The sequence below is a fragment of the Pogoniulus pusillus genome, chromosome 32, assembly GCF_015220805.1.
Source record: "Pogoniulus pusillus isolate bPogPus1 chromosome 32, bPogPus1.pri, whole genome shotgun sequence".
Classification (NCBI taxonomy): domain Eukaryota; kingdom Metazoa; phylum Chordata; class Aves; order Piciformes; family Lybiidae; genus Pogoniulus; species Pogoniulus pusillus.
Window position 1 is genome coordinate 15,551,809 of NC_087295.1, and position 9,481 is coordinate 15,561,289.

Here is a 9,481-nt window from a genome sequence, read left to right on the forward strand (position 1 = left end):
CCAGCCCACCCCCAGAGCCCCACCACAGCCTGACCCCCCCTGCCCCCAGCCCACCCCCAGAGCCCCACCACAGCCTGACCCCCCCTGCCCCCAGCCCACCCCCAGAGCCCCACCACAGCCTGACCCCCCTGCCCCCAGCCCCACCGCCACAACCCCGCCCTGCAACGCCCCCCAGGACCCTGCCCCACTCCGCCCCGGTCGCTCCCTCCCTGCTCACGGCCACCGCCCCCGGCCACGCCCCCCCGCGCTCATTGGTCCTTGGCCGAGCGCAGCCTCCTCCTATTGGCTCTCCAGCGCCGCCCGCCCCGCGCAGTGCACCACGGGAGCTGTAGTCCCGCCGGGGCCTGGCCCCCAGCGCCGCGCCCCTGCCCCAGCGCTGTGCCCAGGGCTGCCCACACAGCCCCAGCGGCTCCTGCTCTGCCCGGGGCTGGGCACGCTCTGGGCTCCTCTTCCTGCGCTGCCGCTCAGAGGCCCTGAAGGATGCTCTGGGGCTGCAGAGAGAGCAGAGAAGGACATTAGGCAGCTCCAGAGAGCAGCAGCGCACCCAGGGCCCCTCCTGAGCCACCCCCAGGCACTCTCAGCTCCCTTCCCTGGTGCCCTGCCACAAGCTGTGGCTGCAGCCACCCCAACCAGCACCAACAGCCCCGTGCCAGGCACTGCTCCTCTCAGCGGGACTGGGGCTGGCACAGCAGCAGGCTGCAGCCTGCCCCGGGGCAAGGATCACTCCTGGCACAGTGGTTCCCAGGGCAGGCTCACCTGGCACACAGAGGCCTTGGCAGCTCTCTGCCTGCTGCTCCACAGCTGGGGGATGCGGCTCCGATGCCCACCCAGGGTGGGGCAAATGGCTCTGTGGGGGGCAAAGAGGCCGTTTGGAACCAGGCAGGCTCAGGGCACAGCCTGCAGGCAAGGTGCAACTGCAGGGGTGGGCACTGGGCACACAGTGGGGCTGACAAGCAGCTGTTGGCAGCTCTCTCACCTCTCCTGTGCCTTCTGCTTCAGGGCAGATGCCCTGCAGACCAAGGGCAGCTTGGGCACACAGGGTGCCTTGGTGGTACCTGCCCGGCCCGAGGGCCTGCACAACAGGAAAAGATGGTTAGTGCCAGGGCTTTAGCCTGGCTGCCCAATGCCATGAGGCTGAGAGGCAACTGGGCCGGGGGCAGACCTTCAGGAGGTGGCACCAGCCTGGGTGCAGCTGCTCCCTGTCTGGCTGGGCCATTCCCTGTACCCATTTCCCAGCTCTCTGCAGGGGAGGAGGTGACCTCCTGCTTCCCAGCCACCACTCCTGGCTCCAGGAGCCAGCTGGAGGATGCTCCATGGCCAAAGGAGAAAGAGCTTTTCTGGGAGTGCTTTGAGCTCTTTGCAAGCCATGCCCAGGGGAGCTCAGGCTGCTGCCAAGGGCCTCCTGCCCATCTCTGCTCTCTGCTCACAGCTCCGACAATCCACAAAGCAGCCCCCAGCCTTGGAGCTGGGACCCCCAAATGCACAGGGAAGGCCCCAGGGCAGCACTCACTTGGGCACTGAGGGGGCATCCTGCTTGGTCAGGAGGCTCTGGCTGTTGGGGGCCTCCAACACACTGCAGCCCAGGGGCTCAGGGCTGCTGGCTGAGGCTGGCACCCTGCAGACCTCATAGGTGACATTGAGGTCGTGGCTCACAATGGGAGCTGCAGCCCTGGCACAGAGAGAGACAGAGCCAAGAAGCAGTCAGGTGGTGAACTTCAGCCACTGCCACCAAAGGCAGGCTCAGCACCACTGGCATCACCTCTGAGCCCCTCCTCAGCTGGGCAGAAGCTGTGAGGGAGCTCTAGGGCAGGCACAAGCTGGGAGATGCCCAGGCCCTGCCTGCAGCACCCGAGCTGGGAGCTCTCCTGGTGCTCACAGGACTCCTAACAGCAGCCACTCCCTGCCTGGCATTGCCAGCAGAGGGAATCCCACAGGACTGGACCCCTCGGAGCCAAATCCCATCTGAGGGCAGGCAGTGCCCTGGAAAGCAAAAACCTGCTCCCACCTTCATGCAGCTCATGCCCAAGGAGGCTACTTGCAGGAGAAGGGTGGGAAGACTGTGCAGGAAGTGGCACACAGGGATGGCACAAGGACACTCACCCCTCTGGCTGCTGCTTCTCTTCTGCCAGCCATGCCCAGATGAGCTCAGCCCCCTGCTGCCCACCCACCGGCCCAGCGCCTCCTGCCCACCCTCCACACAGCTGCAGTGATCCCCAAAGGCACAGGGAAGGCCCCAGGGCAGCACTCACTTGGGCACTGAGAGGGCATCCTGCTTCTCCAGGGGGCTCTGGCTGTGCTCCCAGGCAGGGGCCTGCAGCACGCTGCAGCCCAAGGGTCCAGGCCTGCTGGCCGAGGCTGGCAGCCTGCAGACCTCATGGGTGACATCGAGGTCAGGGCCAGAGGGCTGGGGCAGGGCACAGCCACTCTGAGCTGCCAGCTGGGACAGGGGCACACGGCTCTGGGTGACTGTCACTGGGCACAGGCTGGAGCTGCAGGACGAGGCTGGCAGGGTGCCAGGGGGTGCTGGGGCTGCAGCTGGCAGGCAGAGGCTGTCCAGGCTCTGCCCTGCCCTGGCAGCCTCTGCTTGCTGCCCACACCTGCGCTGCCGTTTCACCCGTGGGGAGAGGCCGCAGGGAGATGCCAGCTGGGAAGAAGTTGGCATCTCAGGGGACCTCTCCCTCTTCTTAATGGGGCTGAGGGCCAGCAGCGTGGCACTGGTGAGCGGAGCCAGGTGCTGCCAGCCGGGCAGGGGAGAGCTGATCACAGGGGCGCCAGGCACAGCCACAGAGCTCTCAGCTACAGGGGCAGAGAAGAGACCAAAGTCACCTCCCTGCCTGCACCTGCCAGGCACCCCCAAGCCCCAGGCCGTGCCCCTCTGCCCCACACCACCCTCAGCTCTTTCCTCTGGAGGCTCCACCAAACCACAGCAAACCCAAGGGCAACAGCAGGCACAAACAGCCCTGCCCATGCCAGCCTCAAGGCACCATCCTGCTCCCACAGCAAGTGCCCCCTGGCAGCGCCAGGGCTGTGCCCACAAACAGCCTCTGCAGAGCCACAGATTTGCTCTCTGGGCCATGCAGTGGCACTGAGGAGGAGGAGGAAGAGTTCAGCCCTGCTCAGACAAAGGCTGCCAGGGCTCAGGCTACAGCTGGGCTGCTTGGGGCAGATGCACCCCAGAGGAGCACCCAAGAAGAGAAAGGGAGGCTCAGAACCCACTGGGTGCCAGGCCAGCAGAAACTCCTCTCCCTGCCCTGTGCCTACAGCTGCCAGCTGCCCTCCCCAGCCCCCCCTGCTGCATCAGATCCTAGACAGGGGAGAGGGCACAAACCTGGCTCCTGCCCATCACAGCCCTGCTGGCTCCTCTGGGCTGGGCTGGCCCCGCTCAGCTCTGCAGCTGTGCTTGCAGCTGGGACCTGCTCCTGCCTTGGAGCAGCCTCCTGCTGGGCCTGGGGCTGCACTTCCTCGGAGGCCACTTCGGGAGCCAGGAAGCTGCCATCCTCGTGCAGGGACTGCAGCTGTGGGGGGCAGCTCACGGCAGGAGCTACAGCCCTGGCACAGAGACAGAGACAAGGGCCAGTCAGGTGGGGAACTTCAGCCACTGGCACCAAAGGCAGGCTCAGCACCACTGGCATCACCAAGGTGTCACAGCCAGCTCCACCCCTCCTCCCTGCCAGCCTCACCTGGGCAGCTCCGAGGGGCCAGAAGAGTGGGCAGGCAGCAGCACTGGCACCTGGCTCTGGGACCCCCGGGCAGCATCCTCGTAGGCACGGAGCTTGGCCCGCAGCTCCGCCACCTGCGAGCGAGGGTCAGGCGTGGCTCAGCCCAGGCCGTGCCCCAGCAGCTCGGCAGCCTGCGTGCCAAGCCCAGCCCAGGCAGAGCCCAGCCCTGCCCTGCCCAGCAGCTCTCACCTCGGCTCTCAGCTGCTCGCACAGCTCCGTGTAGCCGCACACGTGGCAGTCCACGCTCAGCAGGTTGCGCTTCAGCTGCGGAGACAGCGAGCAGCAGAGCTGAGAGCAGCCCCGGGGCAGCTGCTGCCCCTCCGCCCGGCCCGCAGCAGGGCAGCTCCATGCCCCCTGCCGGCTCCCGTGCCCCAGGGGCACAGGCTGGCTGCGGGGCAGAGGGGCCCCGGGCCCGGGGGCAGGCGCAGGCTGCCGCAGCTCCGCCAGCGCTGCGCGCCCACAGCCGGGGCAGGCAGCGGCAGGAGCGGGCAGCGGGCGCCAGCCCGGGGCAGAGCGGCGCCAGGCGATGCTCACCGAGACCCTGATGGCCTTGGCCTGGCTGGCATACTTGAGCGTGCTGTAGGTGTCCTCGGAGGCCAGCGGCGAGGGGCTGAGCGCAGCCAGCATGAGGGTGCGGCAGTTGCCGCCCAGGCAGTCCTTCAGCAGGCGCGTCAGCTTGCTGTCCCGGTACGGGACGTGCCCGCTCCTGCCCTGTGCCAAGGCGCCCAGGCGCTGCTCAGCTGCCGGCCCTCGGGCCCCGGCCGCCAGCCCTGCCCGCGCTCGGCCCGCGGCACCTCCCGAGCACAGCCCGGCCCGGGCTGCCGCCCGCAGCGCCCCGCCGGGGCCAGCCCCCGGCCACAGCCTTACCCTGCCGCCCGCCAGCGCCGTCAGGACGTTGATCAGGGCCAGCAGCGAGCGGTTGATGCTGGCCCCCTCCCGCAGCCGCTCGCCCCTCGTCTTGGCCACCGAAGCTCGCTCCGAGCCCGCCAGGTCCACCAAGCTCAGCTTGGCCACTCGCACGGCCCCACCGAGCCCAGCGGCACAGTCCTGCTGCTTCACGCACACCTGGCAGGGCAGAGGGCAAAGAGGCTGCAGCTGCACCAGGGAGCCGGCGGCAAGGGGCACAGCCACCCAGCCTGCCCTGCCACCAGCATCCCAGCCCCTGCTGCTGCACCCTGCACATCTCCCCTCCCTGCAGCACCCTCAAGACCCCCAGGGCAAATCCTGCACAGGCCTTAGTGCCACTCAAGGGCTGGGCCCTCCCCAGCCTGGGCTCTGCAGCCAGGAGGCACAGCTGGCTGCAGGATGGGCACATCTCCTGCACCGCTAATGGCTGGCAGCAGGAACCCAGCACCTGCTGACCAGTCCAGCCAGGACTCCACCCAGGCACCAGGGCTGCCCCTGCCAAAAGCAGTGGGCACAAACCCAGGGCAGGCTGGAAGGGCAACCAGAGCACTGCACTGTCCACACAGCTGTGAGGGCTCTGCTAACGTGGGCAAGGGCTGGGAGCAAAACCCACTGCAGAGGGTGCAGGGGAGCAAAGGGAACTGGGGGGCAAAAGTCTGCAGAGCCCCCAGGACTATCGGCCCCAGCTCGGTGCCAGTGCAGGGGACAAGCCCTCTGTGGTACAGGGGCAAGCACAAGCAGGAGCTGTCACCAGCCCCTTGGAGCTTTTGGGGCCACAGACACCTCCCACTCGACTTGTGGCACACCAGCAGCAGCAGCCCTGGCACAGCATTGCTCCCTAGCCCCCTCTGGGCACAAGCCCAGGGCATGCCCCAGCAGCAGCCCGCACCTGGAAGACAGCGTGGGAGCGGGAGGAGCAGGCGTTGGCATCCGTGGGATGCTGCGTCCGGTTCCTGTTGCCGCTCAGCAGCATCTGCAGCAGCTGCTCTGCCGAGCTGGGCTGGGGAGAGCAGGCAGAGGGCAGGCATCAGCGCAGCCCCAACGCGGGCACCCAGACAGCCGCGCACTGGGCAGCCACAGGGGCACGGCAGGAGGCCTCCCGCAGCTCCGCAGGGCTGCTCCCGCCTCGGGCTCGCCTTTGCTGCCAGCCACAGGGCACCCAGGGGGCACCCCCTGTGCCCACAGCCCCCCCGACCCGCAGCGCTGCCTGGCACAAGCGGGGCAGGCACAGCCTTGCCCAGCCCTTGTGCCTGCTTCCAGACCCACCTGGTGGAAGGACAGGCCCTGGACCACAGCTCCCCTGCCAGGCTCCTCCCGGATGCTCAGAGGGCCCTTGGGCTCCAGCAGGTCATGGATCTGCTCGTTGTAGACCTGCAGCAGGGAGCTCCAGCTCAGCCTGAGGCTTGCTTCCCCCAGGGGCAGCAGCACAGCAGCTCTGGAGCCCAGGGCCACGCCCAGCCTGCTGCCCACCCAGCAGCACCTCTGCCACCTCCTGCCAGCAGGCACAGCTCAAGGTGCCCCAAAGGCAGAGCTCAGGAGGCCTTCAGCAGCAAGGCACTGAGCCACTGCTGCTCCACAGCCCTGGCAGCCAGGCAGCCCTCACTGCCCTGTGGGCCACACCAAATGCCCCCAGCTCCAGATGGCACACACCAGCAGCAGCAGTTCACCAAATGGCCTGGGGGAGCCTGCTTCCAGTCTAGGTCTGTCCTGGGCCGCTGGGCACAGCTGGCAGCACAAGGCTACCCCTGGCACTACGACCCCAAGCCCTCCAGGTGGTGCCTGGCAGCGGAGGGCACACAGCTGGGCACAGCATACCTCCAGGTAGGAGACCAGGACCTCATAGGTCCTCTCCTCCTTCATGGCCTCAAGCCTCTTGTACAGCTCCACCATGGTGAGGTAGATGATGCCAGGGCTCTGCTCCGAGCCCAGCATGGTGAAGGTTTTCCCTGCTCCCGTGGCACCGTAGGCAAACACTGGCAGGAGAAAGGGAGGAGCCTTCAGAGCCCAGTAAATGCTTCAGTGCCATTTGTGTCCTCCTCCAGCTTAAGGAAACAGAGACACAGCCAGGCCCCAACCCCTCTCCTGCTCTCACTCTCCCCTTACCAAGCCCAGCAGCTCCTTCCCCCATCCCTCACCAGCAGCTCTTTGCCCTTCCAACCCTTGCAGTTGGTCTCAGTTTTCACCTCGTTTCTCCTCTCCCATCCTTCAGCAGCCTCTCTGAAGGGGCCCCAGCAGAGCAGGACACCCTCACCCGGGCAGCCTCAGCCTCTCCCCCCAGCAGCAGCTCTCAGTGCTTCCCGACCCTCACGGGAGGCTCCTGGAGCCGCTCCGTGCGGATGCAGACAGGTCCCTGCCTGCCTGCCAGGCGGGCACGGGGACAGCAGCAGCCTTCGGCAGCTCGGCCAGCACCACAGAGCCAGCACCAGCCTCTGCGGGGCCAGCGCCCGGCCCGGAGCAGGGCGAGGCAGGAGAGCAGCTGCTGCCTGCTCAGAGCTGCCTGGCAGCAGCCAGGGGCTCCTTCAGCTGCACGCTGCCGAAGCCCTCTGCTGCGGGGCCAGGCTGACAGTTGGCATCGTGCAGCCCGGGGAAGCTTTGGAGAGGGCTTCTGGGAGCAGCGCAGGCTCTGCTGAGCGCACCCAGAGCAGGGCCAGGCGGGGCAGGAGCTGCTGGCAGCACCAGGGCACTTGGCTGGCGCTTACCGGAGCAGTTGTAGCCGTCGAGGACGCTGCCGACCATGTCGCGGGTGGCGTGCTGGAACACCTCCTCCTGCCTCGCCTGCTCCCCAAACACCCGGTCGAAGACGAACTTCTGCTGTTTCCTCGGGTGCTTGGTGCCGCGGGCAGGCAGCGCAGGGCCGGAGGCACCACCCAGCCCCTCGGGGTCGAACACGAGGGTGTTGCGGTCGACGACTCTCAGCAGCGGCTGCTGCGCGGCTCTCTCGCCGGCTGCAGGGGGTCGCACTCGCACCATGACGGCCACGGTGCCCTCCCCGGGGGGAGGCACCAGCGCCATGGCGGCGGCGGCGGCGACCGCAGCGGGCTCCGGGCAGGGCCCTTGGGCTCCGCACAGCAGCGACTCAAGCAAAGCTCTGGAAATCACCGGCTGAAGTACACCGAGAAACACAACTCCGGGCTCGAAAGTCCTGAGAGCGCACTCTGAGAGGAGAGAAGGCTCAGCCAGGGCGGGGAAGCGCTGCGGGGGCAGCCTGGGGCCGCAGAAAGCCTTAACCGCCCCGCGCCGGAGCCTGCTCCCGCCGCCTGCCTGCCCCAACCGCCGCCGGTGCCCGTGCGGCTGCCGTTCCAAACCGCCCAAGCCTACGCGTTTGGACCGGCTCCGGGGACCCTGCAGCCCCTTCGGGTGCCCACAGCCACACTGAGGCTGCTACACCCACACGGGCTGCCCAGAGCCCCTCCGCACCCTCACCCCTGTTCCACAGCACACACACAGCCATGCCCCGGCCCCGGAGCCCTTCCCGGGACCCTGCTCCGCTCCAGCCCAGGCGCTTCCACAGCCGGTCCCGGCCCCAGCCCTCTGGCCCTGGCGTCCTCCTCGGGACCCTACCCAAGCGTCTCAGAAGCATCTGCCCCCGAGCCCTGGCCCCAGCCTCCTCCCGAGACCCTACCCCACTTCGTCCCAAGCGCTTCCGACCCCAGCCCCTGCCCCACTTCGTCCCAAGCGCTTCCGACCCCGCCCCCTGCCCCACTTCGTCCCAAGCGCTTCCGACCCCTGCCCCACTCCGCCCCAGCACCCTCCCAGCCCCTGCCCCACTCCGTCCCAGCACCCTCCCAGCCCCTGCCCCACTCCGCCCCAGCACCCTCCCGGCCCCTGCCCCACTCCGCCCCAGCACTCTCCCGGCCCCTGCCCCACTCCGCCCCAGCACTCTCCCGGCCCCTGCCCCACTCCGCCCCAGCACTCTCCCGGCCCCTGCCCCACTCCGCCCCAGCACTCTCCCAGCCCCGCAGGCTCCCGCAGCCGCCCCCAGCCCTCCCGTCCCGGCCCCAGCGCCCCTCACCAGCTGCTTCCTCCGCAGGGGCTTCAAACGTCCCGCCGGCCACGCCCCCCGCGCTCATTGGTCAAGGGCCGAGCGCAGCCTCCCATTGGCTGCTGAGCGCCGCCAGCTCCGCCCGCTGCCGCCCGCGTGCCCGCCCTCTCGGCGCGGTGCCCCCTGGGAGCTGTAGTCCCGCGGGGCCTGGCCGCCATCTCTGCGCCCCAGCCCTGCCCCGGGCCCCGCCGGCCGCTGGGGAGGCAGAACCGGCGGCGGCAGCGCCGGGCGGCGGAGAGCTGATCAGCCCATGCAGCTTGTTTGATCGGCTTCTGGTGGAACTGTTGTGAGGAAGGCAAGTAAGAAATCACCTGACTGGTACAGAACCACATAGAATAGAGTAGAATTAAAAGGGAAGAGAAGAGAACGAGAAGAGAATAACAATAGAATAGAATCAGCCAGGCTGGAAGAGAGCTCCAAGCTCAGCCAGCCCAACCTAGCACCCAGCCCTGGCCAACCAACCAGACCATGGCACTAAGTGCCCCAGCCAGGCTTGGCTTCAACACCTCCAGGCACAGAGACTCCACCACCTCCCTGGGCAGCCCATTCCAATGCCAATCACTCTCTCTGGGAAGAAAATCTTTTCCTGGTGTACTGATGTGTCAGTTCATGCAAAACCCATGGAGACAGAATGGGAGGAAAACAGAGAAGCTGGCATGAAGGGAGTCCACAATCAGCAAATGGCATTGTGAGTCACTGATATGGTCCTAAAGGCTCTGGGAACTTCCTTCCCTTTGTTAGTGGGGTAGGATTTACTGGGCTTGGATCTAGGTTGTCCAAGTACCATTCTCAAAGTATTAGTAACCATTCCTGT

General features: G+C 67.5%; 1 protein-coding gene across 4 annotated transcripts; it reads right to left on the reverse strand.

The window, feature by feature from the left end:
• Positions 1-258: 258 nt before the first annotated feature.
• On the reverse strand, positions 259-8,841 carry LOC135189377 (kinesin-like protein KIF18B). 4 transcript variants are annotated; one of them, XM_064169676.1, is made up of 15 exons: positions 8,638-8,839; positions 7,325-7,780; positions 6,441-6,598; positions 5,892-5,996; positions 5,515-5,625; positions 4,587-4,784; positions 4,254-4,430; positions 3,909-3,983; positions 3,681-3,793; positions 3,329-3,549; positions 2,250-2,796; positions 1,511-1,669; positions 977-1,072; positions 757-847; positions 259-491 (listed from the first exon to the last, which is right to left on the reverse strand). In XM_064169676.1, exons 1-15 carry the CDS (start codon positions 8,693-8,695, stop codon positions 465-467), a joined length of 2,592 nt encoding a protein of 863 aa, XP_064025746.1. In that variant the 5' UTR covers positions 8,696-8,839; the 3' UTR covers positions 259-464. The 4 variants fall into 4 exon arrangements, with proteins under 4 accessions (XP_064025746.1, XP_064025747.1, XP_064025749.1 ...); XM_064169677.1 differs by lacking the exon at positions 5,515-5,625 and having other exon boundaries at positions 8,638-8,841; XM_064169679.1 differs by lacking the exon at positions 4,254-4,430 and having other exon boundaries at positions 8,638-8,841.
• Between the last annotated feature and the right edge of the window lie 640 nt (positions 8,842-9,481).